Here is a 26,692-nt window from a genome sequence, read left to right on the forward strand (position 1 = left end):
GCAGCTCCCGCATCCCAACGCTCCGCCCCGGGAGGACCCCCATCTCTGCGCCCCCCTGGCCGGCGGCGCTCCTTTCGCAGGTGGCCGCGCAGGAGCCCCGCCCCCCTCCCGCTCCTCAAGTCGCGGGGGCCTCCTCCGATCTCGCGAGATCCGGGCCGCCGAGCGCTCGGGGCCTTTTCAAATCGCGATCCGTTACCGCTCTGCCGGCCGCCGCCATTGTAGCGCTCGGAGCCCTCAGCGCGGCCGAGGCGGAGCCTGCGGCGGGATGGCCGATGCCGACAAGCCCGAGGCGGCCGCGGGCGACGACGGCCCGCAGCAGCAGCAGCCGGCCGAGCCGCGGCGAGACCCGCACCCCGCCGAGTCCGAGAAACCGCCGCGCAGCAGCGCCAACGGCGTTAAAATGTATTGTCTCCCCCGGGCGGGCAGGGCGGGAGGCTGGGGCGGCCCCGGGGCGGGAGCAGGTGCGGCGCGGGCGGCCCCGGCCTCGGGCGCGCGGAAAACGGTCCCCTTTAAAGGCCCGAGGCTAGCCTCATCCCCGGGGAGGACCTAGGGATGACATCATCGGGCCTTCCCCCCTCCCGGCCCGGTTCCGAGCCCCGGTGAGGGCCGCGCGTGGGGCGCGGGCGGCCCGAGTGTGAGCGCCGACCAGACCCATTGTGTCCCCCTTGGTTGCCTTTCCAGGAGGGCGACTTGGGCCCCTCCACCCACCCGTGTGTGTGTGTGGGCCGTGCAGGCTGGTGTTTTTTTTTTTAAAACACAAACTCGGTGTGTGGCCTTCATTGTACTGTAATTCCGTATGAGATGATATAATCAAGTCGCTAGGATAATGCGTCTGTATTTGGCGGATCCGGGAGTGGAACCCAGGGCCTCGTGGCTTCCAGCCGGGCGCTAGGCCACAAAATGACACCCCCCCCCCCCCGCCATCCCCATAAACCGCAGCGTTTTTAGAAGACAACCCGCGATTTGAAGGTTGGGTCTGTCACCCGTGGCCGTATGGAACTCGGTCGACGTTAGTTAAGATCTTCGGTTACGAGGCAGTCGGGTGGGAGCGTGTTGCGCTCCCCTCCCCTCGTCACGTGGGGTGACGTGAAGGCAAGCATTTGTTTTCCCGTGTCTCGTCGGGTAGAACTGTTCTCGTCAGTAATTTAGCGAGAACACCCTTCACCTCTCAGTTGTGCCTCCGTGGGAAGTAGGGAACACATGGCGGTATGAGAACAGGAAAAGGTAAAATGTTCCCTCTGGCTCCTCTGTGTCGAAATTTCTTGAGGTAATGATTGTACCGTTTGGGCCAGTCTGTTTGGAACCGACCATAGTGAAGTGATTTCAGATGAGATGGGGTAGCCCTCCTCCTCGTCGTTTTGACGGTCTTGCTCTTAGGGTGACGTCATTGGGTATTTTCTCGTAGCCACCGACAGTGTATTGAAGAGGAATTACCCCAGTTCCCCGGGGCCCATCCTGAGCTTTGGAAGACCAGGGTTTGTTGTTTTCTCGCGCGTCTACCCAGTTTTGAAACGGCACGTGTAGGAGGCAACCTTACTAGTGTGCCAGTAGTCAGACATCATTGTGTTACCTTCCAGTTGGCTCGAAGTACCTTAACTGTGGACTTCAGCTTCCCTACTCAGCCGCTGCCATTTGAACAGGAACCATCTGAGCAGAACAGAATCCAGCAGGTATCAGAGAGCGGAACTCAGTGCAGTTTGTTCCTGGATGGAGAGTGTCCGTGTACTTCCATGGTTGAGAAATGGAGAGCACAAGTGAAGCTTATCTCTTACGTGTGCCAGATCGTGGGCTCTTTAAAGAGATTTGCTATTAAAAATAGAAGTAAAATTACAGCGGAATGGCTGTAACAATAAAGTCAGCTGCATGTCTTTGGATTCCTTGTCCATGACCATGCCCATGACTTGAAAATACCCACCTAATGTATTTGTATGGAAAATAAGCATAGTATATGCATTTTTTTTTTTAAGGTATTTTAAGTAGTGAAAAGATTAAAGATTTGTGTTTAAATCATATGCAAACTATGCCATTTTGGGTAAGAGACTAGAGCATCTTTGTTGGACTTTTTTATCTGTGGGTGGAATGGGGCTGATTGTGCCACCCCTTTTCTCCTGAAGAAAATAAATATTAAATCCTATGATGCTGGTACTTGTGAAGCTGGTATCTAAATCTATAATAGGTTGGAAAATATAATGTCTACAGTTGCTTTGCAAAATGAGAAAAGAGATGGGAAAGAACCACTTTGTAATTTAAGGAGAGAAAATACAGATTATTTTCTTATTCTAATTCATTCTTTCTATATTTTCACAATGTTGAGTAGAGAACAATGTTCTCAGAAGAGATTTCTTGTGTATCTAATAGGCCAGCATAAGGTACTCACAATGAACAAGTAGGGCCTTCGATCTTATGTGAATCTACTGTGAACCTGTATGGGTAGTTGACAACCCTAAACCTTGGGCTTATTATGATGCTTTTAATGATAAGAATTCATTGAAAGAATTTTGATGACCATACACTGCTTTACCACATAGACTGCTTGGAAGCGAACCAAGTGCTGCTGTTGTCAGGATTGAAGCCACTTGTGTCTAAGTCAGTTCATAGCCATAGCAGGGAGAGATGGCCGTCTTTTTTCACTTTTGCACTGTGAGGCCTTAAATTGTAAAGGTCCAGTGATTATCTGTTGGAGAAATACAGGAAGAAATTTTGAGATCATAAAACTCATGCAAAAGATTTAGTTGGCTTGTTCATATTTAGACAGGAATCAAAGATACTATTCCCTCTGCCCACACTCAAGTAAACTGGAAGAAAAGCAGTAACTGTCTTGTGACTCCTTATTAGTCTTGTATAATTATAAATGTACTTATATTTGTGCTGTTTGTAAAATATTTAGCACTGGGTCCAGGTGAAGTGATTACTAATAAAGCATCAGTTTTATCAGGAGTGAAGGTCACAACTATGATGTTTGTCCTTCAGCTTTGCTGAAATGCAATTGAAAAAAATGTGTATATTTAAGATAAACACGATGTTTTGATTTGCTCTAGATAGTATACAATGATTATTATAATTGAACTAATTAATATACCTCTGGCTTCATATAGCTAGCATCTTTTGTAATTGCTGCAAATATTTATGATGTATTCTCAGTGATATTCTAGTACATAGTGAATCATTATTGACTATAGTTGTTGTACTGCACACTGTCTCCAGAACTTACTTGGTAATTGGGAATTTATATCCTGAGGCAGACATCTCATTAGACTTCTGGTAATGATCACTGTACCCTGATTGTTTGAGTTTTGTTTTTGATGTCATGCAGTATTTGGTTTTCTATGTCTGACTTACTTCACTGAGCGCACTGTCCTCCAGATTGCTGCAGATGACAAGCTTTTCTTCTAAACGCTGGCTCTCTATCTCACATGCATATGCATACATCGGGAATATATACATGCCCACACCTACCTTTTCTTTAACCATTCATTGATCAGCAAGCAGACTTTTAGTTCAGTTCTGTATTGTAAAAAAATATAGTGAAAATGAGTTCAGATATTGAGATGATTTTATTTCCTTTGGTTAAATTTTTAAAAAAAATGGAATTGCTAGGTCATTTGATAGTTTGGTTTCTGATTTTTTTTTTTTTTTTGAGGACCCTTTGGTTGCCTTCCGGTCATCCTTTAAGGAAAAATAAAGACAGTGTCCTAATAATGTATATTTAAATGAATTGTCCAGAGTATTGTGAGCAAATATTGTTTAATCATAGTCAAATAACCTTCAGCCAGGTGCAAATAGAGGAATGTAATGAGTACTTCAGAATTCTGTGCATTTTCACAGTGGATTTCATCCAGAATGGAATAGGCAGAGGGAGAGATACTTATATCAGCTGGATGCGGTGGTGTATGCCTTAAAGTCCAGCACTGAGGGAGGCAGAGGCAGGCAGACCTCTGTGAGCTTGAGGTTAACATCGTCTACAGAGTGAGTCCAGGACAGCCAAGACTACGCAGAGAAATCCTGTCTTTAAAACAGACCCACAAACAAAAAACCCAACAAAACAACAACAACAACAAAGACTAGCTATCTTCTTACCTGCCCCCAGACTGGAAACATTGTGAATTCAGTGGAAGCACATTATTATGCAGACGGTTCTTCAGGGGAACTAAAAAGAAAGGCTTGTTATGTGTGCGGTATCTAGGGACCAGAGAAGAGGCCTTGTACTTTTGCCTGCTTTATTCTCAGAAATGCCACTCTATTCACACAGAAGCACGTTCTAGAGTTGGACAGTTGAGAAGACCCCTTTCAGGTTCTGCCAATGCTATGAAAGAATAAGGGTGATAGAGAAGATGTCCCTTAAAATCTGAATAGGTGGAGCTTGGTTCTAATGTTTCATTCTTGATTGTAGGAGCATTTCTTAAAGATGGTATCACCATCTGTTCAGAGCGTGGTTTTGGTTTGTTTTTGAGATAGGGTCTTATTTGTAGCCCTGGCTAACTAGCTTGGTGATAGGTAGTCTAGACTGGCCCTCAGCCCTTAGCAGTCCTTTTGCTGCTGCCTCTTGAGTGCCGGTATTACAGGCATGTCTCACCATTTTCAGTCAGTTAGGGTTTGTGTTTGCATGTGTGTGTATGTGTGTGTATGTGTCTGTGTTTGCTTGCTGGCAAGTGTGTTTGTACACTTTTCTGAGAGGTTTTTTACTGAAGTAGCCCAGTTGGCCAGTGAGGTTCAGGAATCCACCTTTCTCCCTGCAGCCCCCAGCTCTAGAGTTAGAGGTGTATACCTCTATGCCCAGCTTTTTATGTGGATGCTGGAGAGCCAAACCTTGGTGCTCAGCTTTGCATAGCAAGCATATTACCAACCGAGCCATCCTCCCAACCTCCAGAATGTGGATCCTAATTGACAATTGAAAAATTAGAATTTACCCAGCATATGTTATAGTCAGTCACCATTCTAGATACAGTGTGGATACCAAAGGAGATAGCACACACACACACACCTATGTACCTGCATATTGCTTTAAAACGTGAAATTGTATTTTAAAATATAAATCCAGATTTTTATCTACAGGGATTACTTCAAGTATATAACCATATCTTAGTTATATGTTGGCATATGTCATCATAGAGTTGCATTGCGATTGAAGTCTTATAAATTTTTGTAGTTAGAACCATTAGAAAAGACTGGTAGATTCTGGCTCATGATATGTTTGTCTCCTCCTTCCTCATCTGTATGCTTTCATTGTAGATAGCATTACTAATACAAGAGACAATTCTGTGAAATGTCCCATGTTGGAAATGAAGATACAGGGATGTCTTTAAATTTTCTTTGTTTAATCAAAGTAAGAAATAGATAAAACTTGACATATAGTGAATGTGAGTATATGTGTGCATTGAATGCACAGGCAGATAGATGAGACTGTATATTTGATTATGGTTTTAAAGGAAGGAGAATTCTAGGGAAACTTGTTAATCTGTAAGTCATAAAGGGTTTCAGATAATCATTTTAGTTTGCTCATTTATTTACTTTTGGGGGGCAGAATCTTGACTGTAGCTGTGGCTTGGCTGGCTACCTTAGAACTTACTATATAGACCAAGCTGTCTTGTAACCTTTGTGCTTCTGTCTCCTGAGTTCTGGAATCAATTATAAGTGTGTGCCACCATTCCTCAAATATGAGCTAGTTTAAAATTTTTAATTTAGTTAAAAAACATTTTTAAGAATTTATTATTTTGACCATTTGTGTGTATGTTTTGTGTATGTATGATGTATGTGTGTGAATGTGTGAACCATGATATTATAGGACAAATTTGTATAGTCAGTTTTCTCCTTCCATCTTTAACAAGGGTTCTGGTTTTGAACTCAGGTCCTGCAGGCTCCTGCAGCAAGTGTCCCCTTGGTGGTCTGAATTGGGTTTTAGAGTTGCATAAAGCCCAGAAACTTGATACTGAGATAACTCACATGCTCCTGCTATAGGGTCTCTTAATGTTTATTAAGTAGAATGCTAGGAAAAACTAGGTTTTGGGATGCTTGCTATTAATATAGAAGAAAAATGCCAACTGTTAACTGAGAAGATTGATAACCTTGGGCCATATGGAGCGCTCAGGCTGACCTCCAGCCTTGCTGGGCTCTAGCTTAATTGAGGATTTTGTGATGTGACAGATGTGAGTGATTGATACACAGAGTTACATTCTTCAAAGCTCAACTAAAGGTGCTTTTGTCTGTCTTCTAATTCACAGGGAGAATGATGAATCAGTGAAAGAAGAAAAATCTGATTTAAAAGAAAAGTCTACAGGAAATAAGAAGGCCAATCGATTCCATCCTTATTCAAAAGATAAGAATTCGGGCACTGGAGAAAAGAAAGGTCCAAATCGGAACAGAGTGTTCATTAGCAACATCCCTTATGACATGAAATGGCAGGCTATTAAAGATTTGATGAGAGAAAAAGGTAACAACTTCTGCAGTAACTTACTGTCGGAATCTCTGTATAGGAGGGGAGGAAATAAGCAGCCTTTTTATTCCTCTTAGCCACGCAGACTCAAAAAAAAAAAGACTTTCTTGACATGTCAATTAATCTTTTCTTTTTCTCCCACTTGGCAATTTCATTACAAGGAAGTATGGATAAATGAAGTATTTTTCTTTTTGCCATTTTAGTGAGATAGTGAAGCCAGCATTTGCATGCCACCAAGAATTTTGTTAAAGTGATTGTTTTGTCTAGTTGAAGTTTTTTTAAAATAGATTTTAAAAGGACTATTGCATTAGTTAAGTAATGCATTTAGCTTGTTAATGTATGTATAATAAGGTCGATTTTTTTCCCCCCAAAGATGTTTTTGGTGGAGTCTGGAATCTGGCTGTGGAATTCATTTTGCTTGCATTGTCACGACTGCCATGATGCTGTCTTTGCAGTTCTGTACTAAATTTGTGTTACTGCTGCTGCAGTTTTGTTTTCAGAATAACCTGAAAACCTTCATCTTATACACATGCTTGGTTTTGGGGGAAAATAATTTCAATACTTGATCTTGTAAAAGATAGTTCTGTTATCTCTTGAAAAATTGAGGTTCAACAGTCCTGCAAACTATGTACTTGGCTTTGAGGGTGATCTTTTCTAATAATTTTTTTAATTGCATTGGTGTATCTGTTGTAAGGTGACAACTATTTGACTGGTTTATTCACTGACTATTTAGAAGTGTGTGGCTTGCTGTGAAGCATGACTTGTAAATTTAGTTTACTGATGGCAAACATGATTGAAGACATTCAGGTAGGAAGTCACCTTAAAACAGCTGTTGTGTGTAGGCTGACCAAAGTTACTTGAAAAGTGCTAATGTTGTTAATATGACAGGCTGAGGGACCATGTGTACGTATATGTGCATTTGTTCACCAACCATATCATGCTGGCCAAATACGATCTGCAGTACGAACTGGGTTAACATGGTTGTTAGCTTTTTTAGAGAACGTGGATGATGTAATTTCTGAAAATTAGTTTAAATTTCTATAGCTATTGCTAGGAGGTATGTTGATCTGGTCCTGATTGCTGGTGAATAATAGGTGCTTTTTTGTAGAGTTGTGCACAGGTGTGCAGTAAAGCAAGATACTGGTGTTTAAATGTATTGTTTCTTGGTATCTTCCTTTTGTATGTCTTATGTAGTTGGTGAGGTTACATACGTGGAGCTCTTTAAGGATGCGGAAGGAAAATCAAGGGTAAGTGCTGTGGGCCATAATCTGCTTGAGGTTTAAAAGTTCCTCAGCAGTTTACTTTTGTATACTATTCTATCAGACTTTTGGAAACTTAAGTTTCATTTTGTTTTACTTTAAGAATTGAGGTTTTATCCTAGCAAGTCTGACATGTGCCAACCAAACTAGCTGCCTGAAAGGGATGGGTTTTGCAAATGTTCATAAAGGGCATTCATTTTTCAAATGCTTTAAGGTATGCTTTTTTTTTTTTTGAGCTAATAAAATATAATATAGTTATTTTTTGTTGTATTTTGATGTCTTCAGGGATATTTCAAAAGTCACTGAATTGATATTTCCTAAGAGTTTCATGAGAGGCCTGTGGCTTATAGGTGTTAATTTAGAATATAATTTTGAAACTTTTATTGAAAAGCTTAATCTGGTAGCCTGCGGGACCACGTTAAGAGGCAGTGCTCTGACCAATTGGTATGAATGATGTCTATGACTAAGTTGACCTAGAAGGCTGATGATAGATTTTGATTTAGCAGCACGAGTATACCGAACAATATAATGGAAAGCTTTTTAACAATGTTTCATCATATTCATAAAATGTTGGGTACATGAGAAATACAGACTTTGTCATCACATTCAAGTGGCACTTTAAACAGTAATCACAAGAATTATTTTTTAAAAAATGATTCTGTAAGTTTCTTTAGCATGGGTAATTTGCTTCACATGCTTCCAGCTAGGTGCTCCTAAATTATGAACAGCCAGTTTTAACCAAGTAGATAACTTTATTAAAAATAAAACTCATGGGGGCTGGAGAGATGGCTCATCAGTTAAAAGTAGAGGACCTGGGCTCAATTCTAGCACCACGGGGCAGCTCACAACCATCTGAAACTCAAGTTCCAGGGGATCTGACACCCTGCTCTGGCCTCTGTGGGCACCAGGTGTGTATATTCTGTATAGCCATACTATACAGGTAAAAAAATACACATAGAAATAATTTAAAATCTTATATTTATTTGCTATTTTAACTAGATGTGAAAGTATATTGTGTACAATATATCTTTTGAAATATTTATTACTGTGTTGGAACATGTATATTGGACCCTTTAGTTTCATCCTTTACTTACTGTTGACTGAATTCATACAGAGGTACTAGTTTCAATTTTATGAAAAGTCACCTGAAAGTAAGAATGTATTCAAGCTTGTAACATGTTAGATGGATTTAAAAATTTATTGAAAATGCATGGTCACTTGCTTGTTTCATTTTGGAGGTGTAAAGGAAAAAGAAAATGTGTTCTTGATTACTTTTAATAACTTAAATAGTAGAGACTTCCATTAATTTCATCTACTGACGTAAAATGTTTTCTTTTTTCTTTTGCAAATATTGACAATCTACTGGATATAGGGTTGTGGGTAAGAATTTTTTTCAAGTATCTTAAGTTAAATTAATCTTGTGATAAGGAATAAGAAGTTTTTGTACATAAGTGTTTCTTATATTTTTTTTTCCTATAAAGTGTGGTTGAATTCAAAGATGAAGAGTTTGTAAAGAAAGCATTAGAAACTATGAACAAATATGACCTTAGTGGAAGGCCTCTGAATATTAAAGAGGTAAGTTTTTTTATTTGTAATTTAAATATTTTTTTATTTTTATTTTTTATTTTTTATTTTTTATTGTTTGTTATTATTAGTTACATTTTATTAACTCTCTATCCAAGCTGTATCCCGCTCCCTTATTCCCTCCTAATCCCACCCTCCCTCTCTCCCTCAGCTTCTCCCTGCCCCTTTCCAAGTCCACGGAATGGGGAGGACCTCCTCCCCTTTCGTCTGGCCCTGTTTTATCAGGAATCTGTTTTATTAGTTTTATTAGTTCTCCTCTGTGACCTAGCAGAACTGTTCCTCCCTTGGGGGGTGGGGAGTTAAAGAGCCTGCCATTGAGTTCCTGTCAGAGATAGTCCCTGTTCCCCTTACTATGGGAAACCAATTGGTTATTAAGCTACCATGAGCTTCATCCGAGTAAAGGTTCTAGGTTATATTCATACATGGTCCTTGGTTGGAGAAACAGTTTCAGAAAAAAAACCCTGTGCCCAGATATATTTGGTCCTTGTGGGATTCCTATCCTTTCCCTGTCATACTAACTCCCCTTCTGCTGAAGGTTTGGTTATGAGACTTGGTATCTGTTTTGAAACGCTGCTTGGTAGGGTCTTTCTTCGGTAGCCTTCTGCGGTAGACTCCTGTCATACGTCCAATGCACATCTCATTTGTCTTTCTAAGTGAGGATTGATCATCTTACCTTGTGTCTGCTTTCTTGTTTATCTCCTTTAGGTGTATAGACTTCATTATGTTTATTATATCTTATAGGTCTATATAAGCGAGTATATACCATGTTTGTCTTTCTCCTTCTGGGATACTTCACTCAGAATGATCTTTTCTAGATCCCACCATTTGCCTGCATGTAATTTAAATATTTAATTATAAGGACATGCTTCCTTTGATGTTTTCATTTAGTTGTATGACTACTTTTCAAAAGGATAAATGCTTACTAAGAACTGTAGCTGGTGATAAGTTTTTACTTAGAGATGATTTACCATTAATCCTTATATTAGGATTTACCATTAATCCTTATATTCTTTATATTTTATTAACTTCTAATTACAACTAGATAGTGGTCCTCAATTTAAAATAAAAATCAGGACTCAAAAATTTAAAGATGACAGACTTAAGATGCAGACTTTATTTGCTATAAACATTTCCAGTTTTTAGACTATTGTTTAATTGAAATTCAGTCGGTAGTGTAGTTGATTACAGATTGCTTGATAATATATATAGCTTTTGGATTTGAATAAGATAAAATGAATAAAATTAAGAGAAGGTAAGATTATAATTTAAGAAGTGTTACAAGTTACTGAGATGTGTAACTAGAACTTAGAATAATCTGCAGTGGGAATTTTCTCTTTGTATGGAAGTCTAGTAGTATAAGAAGACACATGAGTAGACGGTACCTTACTGGTGACCCTTGTAGTAGGATACCCCTGCCGCTACACATAAGCCTTGGACATGGAAAAAAAGGGACCTTACAGAATACCACCTACAGGAGTAATTTAATTGATCTTCGTAATGATTCATTTGAATAACAGTTTCATGGGCTCTTTTATTTTATGTTGTTATTTTTACCATAACAGTTTGACCATAGACCCACTTGTACACATATCCTTGCTAAATCTGTATTAAAAGAAATAAACAACAGTATTTTGACTCTGAAATGTTGTGCTAATACTGATACTATTCGTTGACTGGCATTCAGCAGGAAAACAGTAATTTTGAATTCCAGCTTATCTTTTTCTGGCCTTATGGCAAGGAGTGTTACCTCACTTCTCTACATTTTAGTACTGATATGCCACTGATCATACCTAATATGACTTTTATGCAGATCAGTGTGATAAATCAGTTATAGTTCACTCTCTGTCACTAGAACAGCTGAATGACCCAGGAAGAGCAAATCACTTAACCTTTGTTAAGTTTCCTTGTCACTAGAAATCTCTCTGGTAGTGTCGCAAAGACTCATAGTGTTAATCAGTGTTTTCTAGTTACTATACTTGCAATATTTATTATGTAAAGCTATTATTAAAGTAGTTTAATTGTATCATAAGTGTAAGCTGTAAAAACTATTCCTGTTAGTGATTGTTGGTATCTTGTTCTTTTGTGTGATGATAGCCTGAATGCCTAGCACCAAAATATTATGTATCCTACTTTCTCTACTGGAGTTAACTTCAAAACTCCTTGAATCCTGTTTGATCCTGGGATTATAATTATCTAAAAAAAAAAAAAATTGGCAGGGACTTGTTAGGGGATGTTTAAGCTTTGTGATTTGACTAGTCATTTATTAGGTGCTTTAATGCATAAGCTGGGACTTACTTAGATTTAGAAATGTGCTGGCATCCTAAATAATTTGTCCCAACTTAAAATCCTCTAATAATTTGATGATCATAATTTGCTCTTTTATGATCCTGTTTCTTGTTTAAAGGAAACAAGTACTGTAAAAGCTACATAGAGGCACTATAGACATAGTAGGTTTATAGTATCTTTCCATTTTCAATTAACAGAATTGATTGGGTGTTAAAGGCTTAGGTTGTGTGATTGTGTTTAAGTTTCAGCATACTGTAGAGCCCAGATCTAGGATGCCTCTATTTTTAGCTATTTTAGAAGGGGAAAAAAGGGTCTAATTTTGCTTTACTAAATAATGAAGGATTTATTTAACTCTTTGGTTAATATTCAATAAAGGCAGTCATTTTCCTGGGAATGTCTGACTTATAAAAGTGCTGAGGACTGCCTGCATGGTGATTTAATAAAGGTTTATTTGCGGTGTTCCTTAGCAGCTTTTTAGAATTCTGTCTAATTGCATGAAGATGACTAATAGCATTAGTAGTTAGTGATTGATAGGCTGGACAGCAAGGAGAAAGGAGGAATAAAATCATATGTGATTTGTGTGTGTGTGTGTGTGTATAATGTGTATAGTGTTTACATGTGACAAAACAAATATACTACTGTTAATAACCTATGTGTTTTAATAGTTGAAGGAACTTTCTCTTTTTTTTAATCCTCCTGTGAACCACTATTCTCAATTTTGTGCTTGTACAGGTTTTTAAATTCTCTAACTGGAACCATTTCTTTTCTTGTCACTGTGAACAATGCTAGGATAAAATCAGCTTATAGGAGAGTTTATTTTAGCTCACAGTTTGAAGGTTGATCCATTATTGTGGGGAAGTTAAAGCAGCCACAGGAACCTGAAAGAACTGAGTCCATAATCAGGAAGCAGAGTGATATGAATGCATGCTCCATGCACTTCCTTCCTTTTATACATTCCGGAATCCAGTACAGGGGATGGTCCTGCTCACAATTAAAAGTAGTTTAAATTAACGTAATCAAGGTTATTCCCCACAAGCATGCCGAGAAGTCAATCCCCAACCCCATGATTCTGATTCTGTCAAGTGACAGATGAGCACCAAACCACCCTGACTACGTACTTAAAGTCTACGGCATTCTTTGGTAACACTTACTCATGTGTGTAACCCTTTTAATTTCTTTATCATGAAGAAGCACATGTAAGTCCAGCATACCATTATCCCTACATTTGTTCTTTCCTCCTTCATTTTGTCCTAGCTATGCTGGAGAATTTAATAATAAAGTCATCCTATTTTACTTCTTTTTAAATTCAACATTTACAGATTGAGGGTAGCAGAGAAGTTTTTGATAGAATACTTTTATTCTTTGAGAATTTCATGTAATGTATTTTGATTATTTTTATCCCCTCTTCTCTCCTAGCTCCTCCCTTTCCATTTCTACCTCCCTACCCTTCCAACTCTCTTTATTTCCCTCCCAAATAACTTTTAAAATTAGAGACCACCCATGTTCCCCCGAGTGTGTGGGTCATTCATTGTTGTAGGAAAACTGGCTCTCTTTTCCCCAGAAGCCAATAGATGTCTCATGGGTAGGAGCTTTGAGTCCCTTTTTGCTCCATGTTAGAATGTTGGCTAGTCTGATCTTGTGTAGGCAAGCATAAGTGCTGTGAATTCATGGATAAGAAAGTAGAATTTTTGGCATAATCATTTGCATGCAGATGATGCATGTAGTTTTATCTTGTGTTTTGTTATTGGCCATCTACCTAGCAGAAGGAGTGGGTGAAGCACATTTGTACTTGCCTTTAGTTTTGTTTTAATAAAAGATATTTCTTTTAAGAAGTTAATGAGCCTAAAAATATTTGCTATCATTTTTTTACTTGGACACCCTCCCCTTTTCCTTGTTGAGGAAGCTAAGAGGTTATAAAATGGATTATTATATTTTTGTAAGGAGTGATTTAGTCAGTGATGATAAACCTTCCTCTATCTCAAGTCTTCCTGGGTTTATAGCAGTGAGAGGCTGTGAGTTAGTCTGACTTACGCCTTCGGCTCTTCAGTGGTGAGAGGCCAGCTTTACTACTCTGAGAAAAAAGAGTGTCACAGCATCTTGCTGCTCTTCAGGTGAAGGTCACTAATGGGCACATTTCTATATCAGTGTGACAGCAAAGCAAAACTAACTTCAAGTTTCTAAGTGACCTCAGTGACTGGACAAAGGTACTTAACTGCCAACTTTGGAGTCTGAGATCCTTGTCTGTCTACATGTTTTTATGGGACTTGCTTCCGGATGAAAACAACAACAACAACAAGAAAACCTAAGTCCTCACAAATGTTAATACTTTGGTCCAGATGGGTTAACTGGCGTCTGGTTGAAGCCACTTAAATTGTATATATTCACTGACGTGTTTGATGGCAGGTAACTTTCACTGTGCGTTGTAGGATCCCGATGGAGAAAATGCTCGCCGGGCACTGCAGCGAACAGGAACGTCTTTTCAAGGATCACATGCCTCTGACGTGGGATCTGGCTTGGTGAATTTGCCACCTTCCATTCTCAATAATCCAAACATACCTCCGGAGGTCATCAGCAATTTGCAGGCTGGTAGACTTGGTTCCACAATTTTTGTTGCTAATGTAAGTTTAAACTTTTGTCGCTCTGATACTTAACTGTTTTCATTAGATTATTTTGTGAGATATATGCTAGATAGATTTTGTTAGATATATGTTAGATAGATTTGTAGGTCTGTTTATTTTTCACTTAAGTAAATACAAGTTATAATTATTTTAAAATCAAACCTAATTTACGTATGTAGTCTGAAGTTAGACTCTAAATACAACTAGCATTTTAAGATAGACCTGTGGAAATCAGAGACATTGAACAGTTTTTAAAGTCAGTTATGTATATTTTTGTTCATCTTGGTAGTTGAATTTCATTCTTGTAGACTGGGGGTTTGTAAGTGTCTTTTATGGTTGGTTTGCCATTTTATGGTTTTGAAAGTCTGAAGTGGACAGTGTTTTCCAAAACACTAATTTTTCTTAGTCAAAATAGATAAATATGTCTCACATGTACAGGACAATATTGAGGAATTGAAAGATATTTTGAGTTTAAATGAAGATAAGAAACAAGATAGATGTAGCTGAGCTGATTTTAAACAAGACCATTTATATTTGAACACCATTGGTCTATTGCCGAACAAGAATTACAGTTTATAGTTTTATGAGGTTAGAAAAGTTTATTTTGTATTTACAATCAGGGAGCCATTTATTAGGAATTTAACTATGGATTCTATGTTAAGCTTGACTTCAAAGTTGGTTGGAAGAAGCTAAAGGAAGTGTTCAGCATAGCTGGAGCAGTAAAGCGGGCAGACATTAAAGAAGACAAGGACGGCAAGAGCAGAGGCATGGGCACTGTCACTTTTGAGCAAGCAATTGAAGCAGTGCAGGCAATTTGTATCCTGATCTATATTTTGCATTAAATGAAGTTGGTGAGACTGTTGTTCATGTTATATAATGTTGCCTTGCTTAGAAATCTAGGCTTTTGTTTCCAGCACAAAGTCTTGTTCTTTGTTAAGGAATTGGCCATGTTATTTAGGGCTGGTTTGACCTTGTTTTCTCCTCTTCCTGCTGCAGCAAAATGTGTGTGCTTATGCTTTGACACTTATTCTGTTGTATGTCAGTGTAGTTTTGTTGATGAGACCTAGTTAATTTTGGTTAATGATGTTATAAATCAAAGCAAGAGACTAATATGAATAAAGTAACAATGTTAAAATAAAGGTACAGATTCTTTAAATATGATAATTTGTCTTTAAGTATAATTTTACAGTCATCTTAATTGGCTTTCCTTGACTGAATCGACAGCCATGTTCAATGGGCAGTTTTTATTTGATAGACCGATGCATGTGAAAATGGTAAGTGCCTACTTCTCATCTCAACCTTAATTTTTTCAGTTCTCTTTCTACCATAACAATAGTTCTTGCTAGCTTCTTTTTAACTATATGTCTAATAAACTTTTTTTTTCAATTAGGATGACAAATCTGTCCCTCATGAAGACTACCGTTCACATGATAGTAAGACATCACAATTACCACGTAGGTAAAAGCTGTTGTTAGAAAGCAGTTTTTTAAAAATCATTATGTATAAAACAGAGGTATATTTTTATTTCTACATTGAAGTTGCTCACTCTTTGAGATTTGTTTGAATTTTGGACAGTTTGCTGCTTCTGATTATGTAAGGACTGAAAAGATAAATATGAGACTTTAAAAATTTTTTTTTAAATTTCTTTTGGCCAATTAGTTAATGAATTCTATTGTATTTGTTGAGTTCATATAAAAGAAGGGAAAAAAAACCCTATAATTTGCCGTAGACATCTCTCATTTTTAACATTTTACGTGTATTCTTTCTTTCCTTGTGCGTGTGTGTATGTATGTATATGTGTTTAAATAGTTTCAGACTAATATATAGATTTAGTGGTTGGTCTTAGCTGTAAATCACAGCCATTTTTCCATGTTGAAAATTCTTTCTAAATATTTTTCCTGGTGTTGCATATCATGTTTTACATGCTCTAACTTTTACTGCTTTAATAACTGACAGAGTGTGAGGTAAATCCATGAAAATATTTTTTGCGTTCATAGAGACCGAGCTGTTACTGGACCTCAAGATAATAATACCACTTGAGAACATTAAGACTGTGTATTTAACCTGCTCTCCTACTGTGTGCTCAGCCTGTTTAAGTTTAACCTGTATTTAAGAGAACAATATAATAACCAACCTCACCATGTATTAGATCTCTCATGCAGTCAGCTTTTACAGATTAACCCACCTTTAATCTTATCTACTCCTCCATGTCCCTGGTCCAGCATAGTGTATGTGTATTGTGGTAATCATTTGCTGAAAATAGCCAGTAGGTTGAAAGCTGTCTTATAACAGATATGTACCATGTTGGAATTCACATAGGATAAAGCTTGATTAAAAAGTCTGTCTGCAGTGTTTACCATTCTGGGTCAGTTTAGTCTTTTCCTTTGTAAAAGTTCTGTTAAAGGTTTCTGAAGAACTTTTTGATCCCTTCCTTATGCCATGCTTTTGCTGTTTGATAAATACAGGGCAAAGCTCTGTGTTAGAGACAGGCAGAGAGAGAGAGAGAGTCAGGCATCAGAATACTCTTCAGGCAGCCACAGATAAAACAGACAGACTGTAGATAGTTCAGTAACCACAAATTACAGGCAGATGGAAGATACAGAGACAGAAGTGGAGAATTCAAATTTGGGCTCACTCTTGGCCAAATTAATCCAGGAGGAGGGCTGTTTTCACTCTTAATGTGACCCTGATAAATTTGGATGCCTCTGAGATTATCTTAAATTTGTTAACCAACACAACAGAGTAAATTATATTTTTTTGTATAAAAATATTGGCCATTTTTAATTCTTTTCTTTAGATGTCCTGAGCTAAGCCTTGTGGTACAGGCCTGTGATCCTCCAGGTTAAGGCAGGAGAATCTAAAGGTCAAGTCCAAGGCTTGCCTTAGCTGTAGGGTGAGGTACAAGGCAACTTGGACAACCTGATGAAGCCTTTTCTTAAACTGAAGCTCAAAGGCTGGAGATGGCCCAGTGGTAGAGCTGTTGTCAACCATGTATAAACCCTTGGGTTCTAGCCTTAGCACCAAAACCAAGGAGTCTGCCTGGGGAGTGCCGATGTACTTCAATGCTGGAGCCCTTGATTAGCATGTGTGAGGCCCTAATTCAGTCCCAGGATCGAAAACCAATCCTGGAGTACATTGAGATTTACAGGTTTTCAAGACCTGCCCACTGACCACTCCTCTACAAAGCATAATAAAGTAGTGGTGTAAGCACTCCATGCTTGCTGCTGTTGCTTGCAACATTACTGTACATTGCTGTTTCTCTTCATGTTCTTTCATTATTATTAATTTTTCAATGGAATATTTTAAATATGCAGACAAAAGTGAAATTATTTTTATAGCCTGATATGCCATAGATTTATTAGATTTTTTTAAAGTTAAATTTTATTGGTAGACCTGAGATGTCCAACCTCCATACCCACCTTTCAGTGTGTTCTTCACCTAGAGGGGACAAGTCACGAATGTTTGTTATGAGTGCACGTTTACATATCCATACACAAAGGAGAGCTTCACTGAATTTAACATGCAGTGTGATACCATGTTATTTCATAGTTCACAGTTCGGTGTTTTGCCTGATTCTTTTTTATTGGTAAAGCTGATATCTTCATTTTACCTATAAAATAATGTACATTTTAAATTATTAGAAGTAATACTGAATTGGATTTTATTAGAAGTCATACTAAATTTTAAGAATTACCCTTTTTTTGTTTGTTTTGCTAGAAATGTGTAGAATTTGGCCTTCACATATATATTTGAGAGAAAACTTATTTAGTGGTCATATTTGCTATTACTGCTTGAGTTAGTTTTGATAACTTATTTTTCTAAGGATTTCCCCCCTCGTTTTTGTCTGTTTTGAACATTATTTTTTTTTAACATAATCAGAGGACAATTCTTAGTAATCAAGTCTCTTCTACTATGTGGATTCCAGAGATTGAACTTAGATTGTTGGGATTAGCAGCAGACAGTTAACCTCTGATGGCTCAGTGTTAAATTTAAAATTTTTTAATTTATTAAAATTTATTTACTTTGTATTCTAGCTGTAGACCCCTCTCTTGTGCCCTCCCTCCCTCTTCTCTCCCTATGCCCCTCCCCCAGTCCACTGATGAGAAGGTCCTCCTGCCCTTCCATCTGACCCTAGCCTATCAGGTCACATCAGGACTGGCTGCATTGTCTTCCTCTGTGGCCTGGTACAGCTATACTCTCCCCAGGGGGAGGTGATCAAATTGCTGGCCACTGAGTTCATGTCAGAGACAGCCCTGGTTGCCATTACTAGGGAACCCTCTTGGAGACTGAGCTGCCATGGGCTACATCTAAGCAAGGGGTCTAGGTTATCTCTATGCATGGTCCTTGGTTGGAGTATTGGTTTTTGCAAAGACCCCTGGGCCCAGATTTTTTGCTTCTGTTGCTCTCCCTGTGGAACTCCTGTCCCTTCCAGGTCTTTCTATCTCCCCTTCTTTCACAAGATTCCCTGCACTCTGCCCAAAGTTTGGCTATGAATCTCAGTATCTGCTTTAATACCCTGCTGGGTAGACTCTTTCAGATGGCCTCTGTGGCAGGCTCCTGTCCTGTTCCTTGTTTTCTCCCGCTTTTGATATCTGTCCTATTTGCCTTTTGAATGAGGATTGAGCAAATTCCCTAGGGTCCTCTCAATAAGTACTACCTCAAGATCCAGCTATATCACTCCTAGGCATATATCCAAAATATGCACAAGTATACAACAAGGACATTTGCTCAACCATGTTCATAGCAGCTTTATTCATAATAGCCAGAAGCTAAAAACATCCCAGATGTCCCTCAATGGAGGAATGGATACAGAAATTGTGGTACATTTACACAGTGGAACACTACTCAGCAATTGAAAACAAGGAAATCATGAAATTTGCAGGCAAATGGTGGGAACTGGAAAAGATCATCCTTAGTGAGCTATCCCAGAAGCAGAAAGACACACATGGTATATACTCACTTGAAAGTGGACATTGGTTGTATAATATAGGATAAACATACTAAAATCTATACTACTAAAAAAGCTAAACAATGGTTAAAATTTTAAAAGATAAATTCTGGAAAATTGTCAACCTTGCATCTTTGAATACTGCCCTTTCTTCCTTTGTAAGGCAGCCGTCCTCCTTTCCCAGTTACCTGCCATTGTTCAAGAACCCGACTGTGTCTGCCTCTATTATAACTTTTAGTGCTCAAGACCTTCACAGTCAAGCCAACCAAAATCTCAGCCTGGGTGATTGGTGAAGGAGCACATGAAATCCCATCAGTAGTTGAGTAACCACATTTTTAATATGCTGTCCAAGGACACTAACTTTTTCCCCCTAAAGCTCATTTTTCTTTATGGTTGAATAAATCTCTGTTGCGTATATGTTTTCATTATCTCTCCATCTTTTGGTGGCTATTTAGGCTGGTTTATTTTATTTTTATTTTTTTTCATGGTGAAGAGAGCAGTAATGAACATAAATATGCAAGGATTTGATGTTCTCTGAATATATGCCCAGGAGTGGTTATAACTTGTTTTCTAAAGTTGCTTGTCTGTCTGTCTGTCTATTTAAAAAAACAAAACAGCCTCCCCTTCCAAAAAAAAAAAACCTTCAAAATCCTGAATTTAAAACGACATAAAATCTAAATTTAAACACATAGGTAAATCACATAGGTTCAGGTAACATAAGATCTTAGAAGTGTCCTCATATTTGCCTAATAGATATGAAAACATTTATTTTGTAAATGTAAATAAATATTCATGATAAAGCCGGGCAATTAGTATTATTTTCTTAATGTGGGTTTTTTAAAAATTATTTTTATTTTATGTACATTGGTGTTTTGTTACCATGTATGTCTGTTTTCTGTTATTAGATCTTAGACTTAGAGACAGTTGTGAGCTGTCATCTGGGTGTTGGTAGTTGAACCTGAGTCCTCGGGAAGAGCAGTTGGTGCTCATAACCACTGAGCCATCTCTATCCCCAGTGTTGTGGGTTTTTAAAAGATGTTTGAAGTGTATGGGGATTTGTCTGCGTCAGGTGTGTGTAGTGTCTGTAGAGGCCAGAAGATGGTGTTGGATCCTCATGCCAGAGTTATACATTTTTGTCATCTGCCATTTGAGTGCTGAGAACTGAATCTAGGTCCTCTGTAAGAGTAACAAGTGTTCCTACTCATCAGGCCATCTCTCCAGGCCCTCAGTATTACGGATTTTATAAATAGATTTGGTGTTGGTTGGCTGAGATGGGTTTGTTATATGGCTCTGGCTGGCCCTGCACTCACAGTCCTCTTGTCTCTGCCTTCGAGTGCTGAGATACAGACTAACGGCTGTGTCCACTGCATAAGCTCAGGCTTATGTCTCCAGTAATTGCTGACTTTTCCGTTTTAGTTGGACTAATTTGAATGTAATACTAATGTTTTAGTGGTTCTACCCATGGGACAAGATGCTCATTTTCAGATATGTATGTACTGCGTGACCTTGAGGATATCTGAAAAAGGTCTCTTCAGCCAGAGAGTGTATCAGCCACAGACTAAAATTATTTACCCGTCTTTTTTTATGAATTGGTGAATTTATTTGTGGTAATTCACAGAAATATGGGCCATTTACAGGTTTCTATACCAGCAAGAAACAACTGTGTGTCTTTCCTCCTCCCAGCTCCCCAACCAGTAGTTGCCTCCTGTCTTGTGAACTCTCTTCCTTATACAAAAGAATATTAGTGGACCCAATTTTGGGAATATCTCCTGTGGCTAATCACATCTACACTGATCTTAAGTTAGCAATTGCTGTATCATTCTGGAGAAGAGAGTTCTACAACAGTGTGGCATGAAGTAATGTGTTTCACATTTTCTTGTGCGTGTGTGTGTGTGTGTGTGTGTGTGTGTGTGTGTGTGTATGTGTATAGTGTTTCAGGGGTTGGGAATGGGTAGGTGTAGAAGTCAGGCCAGAAGACACCCTTGGGTGTTTTTCTTCAGTTAGTGTCTACTTTTTTTTTAGATGGAGTTTCTCACTACCTGGAACTTGCTGAGTAAATTAGACTAGACTAACTAGCCACTGAGGCCTGGGGATCTGCTTCCTCAGCAGCACTAAGATTACATGTGTCCAACACCATTCCTGGCTTGAAAAAGTCTGCTTTCTTTGCTTTTCTGAAGATAGGTCCTTTTGTTTGTAATGCAAGCCCTTTACTTACAGAGCTATCTTCTCAACTTCTCTCTTGGCAGTTTGTTGGGCCTCTCTCAGTGCCTTCAAGTGGGATATAAGCTGACCCTACTTCATAAAATTCTTCTAATTTATAATGCTATAATAGTCTTTATGTATGGTGCATTCTAATGAAAACAAGAACCCCTGCTATTTGCAACCTTTCAGCGTTGTAGGTATTATAAGCATACAGCTAGTTTTAAAGGTTAGGACCAGTTGGTTTTAGATGAGTCTTGGTAATGTTGTTATTTGTGATTTAGGTGGTCTTGGAGGCATTGGAATGGGACTTGGCCCAGGTGGACAACCTATTAGTGCCAGCCAATTGAACATAAGTGGTGTAATGGGAAATTTGGGTCCAAGTGGTAAGTTTTTTCTTAAAACCTTTATAAGTGACCTTTTGCTATTTAATAAAACTTATATTTATTAGTTTTGTTGTTTAGAGAACTCTGTTTTAGGGATGTTTAGGATGTCAGTTCTGTCTGAAAAGGAACAAACCCTTGAGAGAGCAGCTGGCATGAAAAGAGGGCAGATACAGGTCTGGACTGCCTGTTGGGCCGGGCATGTGGAAACTAGCCCGTGAGTGCAGGGCATACTGAAGTGCCTTGAGGTAGATGAATTAATTCTCAACATAGTGCCCTGTATGTTGTTGAATACAGGATTTGTGGAATGGGTGGCAACATGGCATAGCATAGGCAATTTAAATTTATTACACTTGGAAAAGAGCTTTGAAGTAGCTATTTGCTGGAAACTTGAACTCTTATTTATTTTTAGAGATTGGTTTTCCAACTCTTTAAGTTCAGCAGACCTCATTCTTTCAAGTTTGTTGAGACCCTAACATGATTTTGCTTTTGTGGTAATGTTTCTCAATGTTTACTGTATCATAAAACCTTAAAGTTGTAAAAATTGACTTACTAGTTAAAAGTCATGGTTAACCCTGATGCCAGTCTTAACCCTAAAAGTTATATTCAATACGTATAATGTGAAACATGTAATTAACCTAAGTACTACTTTTAAGAAAATAAAGTATTTCTAATAAAAACGAGAAGAGTGATTCTGTTTTTGGCATCTCTTTATAGTGTTTGGGTTAATGTAGAGAGCTATACTGCTGTGTCTGCATCTGTGTTTGCTATGCTAACATGCACCATGAAGTTTATGCAAAGTTCCTCTTGTAGTCATGAGAGGATGAGGGGACGCAGTCATGTAATGCAGAAGTATTGACTGACGGAAATCATTTTGACCCCCTGGCCCTTTGAAGGCTCCCAGACCGTCCTTTGAGAATTGCATTTATGGGCTGATAAACCTGTGTTAGACTTCTTGTTGAGATGATACAAACTGTGTAAATGATAAGGTAGTGATGGAAATCTTCCTTATTCTGAAGCAAAAAAAAAAAAAAAAAAAAAAAAAAGTTTTCTCATTTCCTATTGATTTGACCAGCCTGTTAACTGCTGTGTTTATAGGAGTCTTTGCTTTGTACTCTCATCTCTAAATCTGCTATAATGACATCACTCTATCTGGAAGAGTACACACTGGTTCTAGTTACTCTACAGCAGGATGTTGCATGTGACCAGTCCACTTTTTTCTTGTCTGATGTTCAGAAGCCTGTTCTGAAGCCTGGTGACTAGTCAGCCACTATGACGTAGCTCTTTAAACCATCCTTCTGTACTCTGCACCTGCTTCTAGCGTTCCATTGTGACTAATCCAATGGTATTTATTTTGCTATAATGTCATTCGTTAGTCACAAAATAAGATTTACTGAAAGCACATACTGTGTATTTTATTTGAGGTATGGGAATGGATGGTCCGGGTTTTGGAGGAATGAATAGAATTGGAGGAGGTATGTATAAGTATTTGTTTTTGCATGTACTCACCGCCATTTTAAAGAAAGTAGAAACTTGAGAATTCTAGAAAAAGTCATGGTTTTTTGTTGGCTCATGTTCTAAAGGCTGTTGGCGAGCACTGAGCCTAATACACCCTTAGAGGAAGGTGATGTGCACAAGGTGAAACAGGAAGCACTTACTGGTGACTGAACATTTCTAGAATATGCTGTTCATCTATAGATACAGTCGAGTCTCAAAATTATTCTCTATTTCATAGGAGTTGGGTTTGGTGGTCTGGAAGCAATGAATAGCATGGCAGGATTTGGTGGAGTTGGCCGAATGGGAGGTAGGTGGATGTTATATGGTCAGGGACCTTATATTATCAATACTTTCCCTAGTATTGAGATATTTCAGATACACACAGGAATAGATGTTGTAGAAGTCTTCAGAAGGCATGTGGGCACTACAGGATACTTGTAAACATGGCAGGAAGTGGGGTGGGTTGTGTAGTGAGTGTATGAGGTAAGTTGGCATGCCACAGACTATTTTGTATTGATAACTTTTGCCTTTTTTTTTTTCCTTCAGTTTAGCTTACTTAGACATATTCCTGAGTGGTTTTCCATGCATTGATGTACTTGAAGAAGGGTTAATTTGTTGCACATCTTTTCAGAGCTATACCGTGGTGCAATGACTAGTAGCATGGAGCGAGATTTCGGACGTGGTGATATTGGAATAAATCGAGGCTTTGGCGATTCCTTTGGTAGACTTGGTAGGGCTGGTTGCATACTTTTCTCCTTTTGCAGGTCATATTCTTAAAAACTGTTCTTTTTGGTGAAAAATTTTTAAAAAGTTTTAATTTATATAGTTTGTTACCAGAATAAAACACTTCAGGGATTTTAATTTCATGGCTCCCTTTTACAGTATCTTAAATATTTTAACTATTTCTAGAAAAATTTAAAATGTTTTGTTATTTGTGAGTATAGTACCTTGGGCATTTTGAAGTGTCATTATTTAAATTAATTAGTATATTATTTTTCCATCCTTGTTTAGGCAGTGCAATGATTGGAGGGTTTGCAGGAAGAATAGGAGCTTCTAACATGGGTCCAGTAGGAACTGGAATAAGTAGGTTTAAATTTTAATAGAATTTACTGAGTAGAATTTGAGTGATTGCAAGGAGTTTGTGAGAATAGTTATTGTAGTACAGTAATACTTTGCTCCTATGTGTTAATGTGTCTTACCATATTTTGAAAACTTTAATGAGTTAAAGTTTGATTGATGTTTGAAAATCATCTTTTTTTGTTTTTTGTTTTTTTTTTTTCTTTTTAGTATTTCTCAACAAACAATAGAATGTGTATTCAGTAGCCAGTTCAAAAACCATCTTCCCATATCCCATGTCACAAACAGCTGATGCTTGAACACCAGCCTCAGTTCTGTTTTATTTTGCACAACAGCTACTAGCTTGTTTCATCAGTATGCGTTACGCCTTCTGGCAGATGGAGACAAAACACCAGATTAGGGACTTCCTGAAAGTTAAGGGATAAGAACGAAGAAATGATTATTTTGCACTCTTCTTAGACTTTTAAAAACCATGGGTCTATTGCAGCACTAGAGAATGCCAAATACTTCCCCATCAGCCCCGACTCCCACATGGTAAACTTCACATAAAGCCTGCACACATGACTTGAGTTTCTGATGGGCATCACCCTCCAACTTAGATGTGCCTGTGAAATCTCCACACCTGACTGGCTTCCTTTGGGTAGGGAAATTTTAGGAAGCAGGAAGTAAACTTACTAAGCATGGATTCTGAAAAGAAGCCCTGTCTGTCCGCTGGATACATTTGCTTTCCATGTGCTTCTCCTTTTATTTCCTGCGTCGCCACCCTTCTCTTTTCATTCTCCTCTTAGTACCATCCTCACCTTTCCCTTTTATCTCGGTGTTCACTTCTGTTTCCCCAGTTACACTGTTAGTAACAGTCAGCTGAGAAGTTATAATACTTTTTAGGATCTTCATGTAGGGATATTAGGTATGAGAAGGAAGGACTACATTTTGAGAATGAGATCAGGATAATTAAGAGAGTCAAGAAGTAAAGCCAGTGCAAGAGTAGTTACGAGTGAGGAATGAAATTCTCAAGCTTTGTTTAAAGAACAGTAATTTCCCCTTGCAAGTTCTGTGTAATATTGCGTTACTATTATCTGTGATTACTGAAAGTTGAATTTTTGTCAACATAGAAGTTGTGTGGGAAACAGAGGTGTACACACTGAGGTAAAAGGTGAGCAAGGAGAGGGTGATGTGTTGGGAGTGTGATGAGAGTAGCATGTATGCTAGAGTTGTAACAATTTGTACTTATCTCTATAATTTTGTTTTTAACAGTTATTATGTTTGATATTGGAAAAATAAGAATTAAAAGCTATTATAATGTGAAAGTGGAGAATTCAAATATGTTTTATGATTGGAGTATTATTTTATAGAGGCATATATTAATATTAAAATCTATTAGTTTTGTTTTCTCTATGAAAATAATTTTCTGTTGTAGAAAACTGATTGTTTTAAAAACTGATTGTTTTCTTTCCTTCCTCTCTCTTGTCTTTCCTCTTGGTATTTTTGTTTTGTTTTTAAACTTGAAACTCCCAAATCCTCCTGCCCTCTTCACACTGTAGGTGGCAGCATGAGCGGCATGAGCACTGTGGCTGGAGGCATGGGAATGGGCCTGGACCGCATGAGCTCCAGCTTTGACAGGATGGGGCCAGGGATCGGAGCAATCCTGGAGAGGAGCATTGATGTAGATCGAGGTTTTTTATCAGGTCCCATGGGAAGCGGAATGAGAGACAGATTAGGCTCCAAAGGCAACCAGATATTTGTTAGAAATGTAAGCAAATAAATGTATTGCAAAGTTAAAATATTTTTGTGTTTATATCTTTCTATATATGGAAAATATTTATTTTCATATATATGGGAATATAAATATATACAGATATATAACATATATGCTACGAATTTCTCTTTTCATTCTAGCTTCCTTTTGACTTGACTTGGCAGAAATTAAAAGAGAAATTCAGCCAATGTGGTAAGTATACTAGTAGCTGCAGGTTATGCTGATATTTCTTGTGGGGAAAAAAATCTGATTTTTAAACTTTGAAACACCATGTTTAGATCTTGGCTTATGTCTGATTCAACTTCAGGTAAGTTTTTGTATCTGGTGACTTGAAACAGATAACAGGACCTAGTGCCGGCTCGACAGGATAGGCTGTCATCATTTGTTGTCAAGAAGCCTCATCCATTCTATACACTATATTGCCTACACACCATAGGAACCTTAACCTCGTAGCATAGAACCCTGCTAGGTAAAGCTACATTTTTGTGGCTCTTTTGGTCCTTTGGAAACTGTTCTTTGCTAAAATGACACTAGCTACAGACCTTAATTATTCCTTAGGTCTGTATATTGGCTGGTTTATTAATTTCAAATAAAGATTTTTTTTTATGCCCTACTTATTCTTGTTTTAAAGTTTCTTAATTGGTAAAGCTTCCCT

General features: G+C 38.3%; 1 protein-coding gene across 2 annotated transcripts in view; it reads left to right on the forward strand.

Moving 5' to 3' along the window:
• Nucleotides 1-202: 202 nt before the first annotated feature.
• Myef2 (myelin expression factor 2) overlaps nucleotides 203-26,692 on the forward strand; it is a 34,049-nt gene continuing 7,559 nt past the window's right edge. The window contains exons 1-16 of one of the 2 annotated variants that reach the window (XM_055621090.1): nucleotides 203-402; nucleotides 6,219-6,427; nucleotides 7,625-7,677; nucleotides 9,062-9,069; nucleotides 9,171-9,264; nucleotides 13,986-14,177; nucleotides 14,840-14,993; nucleotides 15,402-15,451; nucleotides 15,568-15,631; nucleotides 21,609-21,710; nucleotides 23,132-23,182; nucleotides 23,443-23,511; nucleotides 23,836-23,934; nucleotides 24,216-24,287; nucleotides 25,823-26,031; nucleotides 26,178-26,229. In XM_055621090.1, coding sequence (XP_055477065.1) covers nucleotides 266-402; nucleotides 6,219-6,427; nucleotides 7,625-7,677; nucleotides 9,062-9,069; nucleotides 9,171-9,264; nucleotides 13,986-14,177; nucleotides 14,840-14,993; nucleotides 15,402-15,451; nucleotides 15,568-15,631; nucleotides 21,609-21,710; nucleotides 23,132-23,182; nucleotides 23,443-23,511; nucleotides 23,836-23,934; nucleotides 24,216-24,287; nucleotides 25,823-26,031; nucleotides 26,178-26,229 — 1,615 coding nt within the window. In that variant the 5' untranslated portion in view covers nucleotides 203-265. The remainder of the gene's footprint in view (nucleotides 403-6,218; nucleotides 6,428-7,624; nucleotides 7,678-9,061; nucleotides 9,070-9,170; nucleotides 9,265-13,985; nucleotides 14,178-14,839; nucleotides 14,994-15,401; nucleotides 15,452-15,567; nucleotides 15,632-21,608; nucleotides 21,711-23,131; nucleotides 23,183-23,442; nucleotides 23,512-23,835; nucleotides 23,935-24,215; nucleotides 24,288-25,822; nucleotides 26,032-26,177; nucleotides 26,230-26,692) is intronic. The other variant, XM_055621177.1, reaches the window with a different exon arrangement.

The sequence above is a fragment of the Psammomys obesus genome, unplaced genomic scaffold, assembly GCF_907164565.1.
Source record: "Psammomys obesus unplaced genomic scaffold, mPsaObe1.curated_primary_1811, whole genome shotgun sequence".
NCBI lineage: Eukaryota > Metazoa > Chordata > Mammalia > Rodentia > Muridae > Psammomys > Psammomys obesus.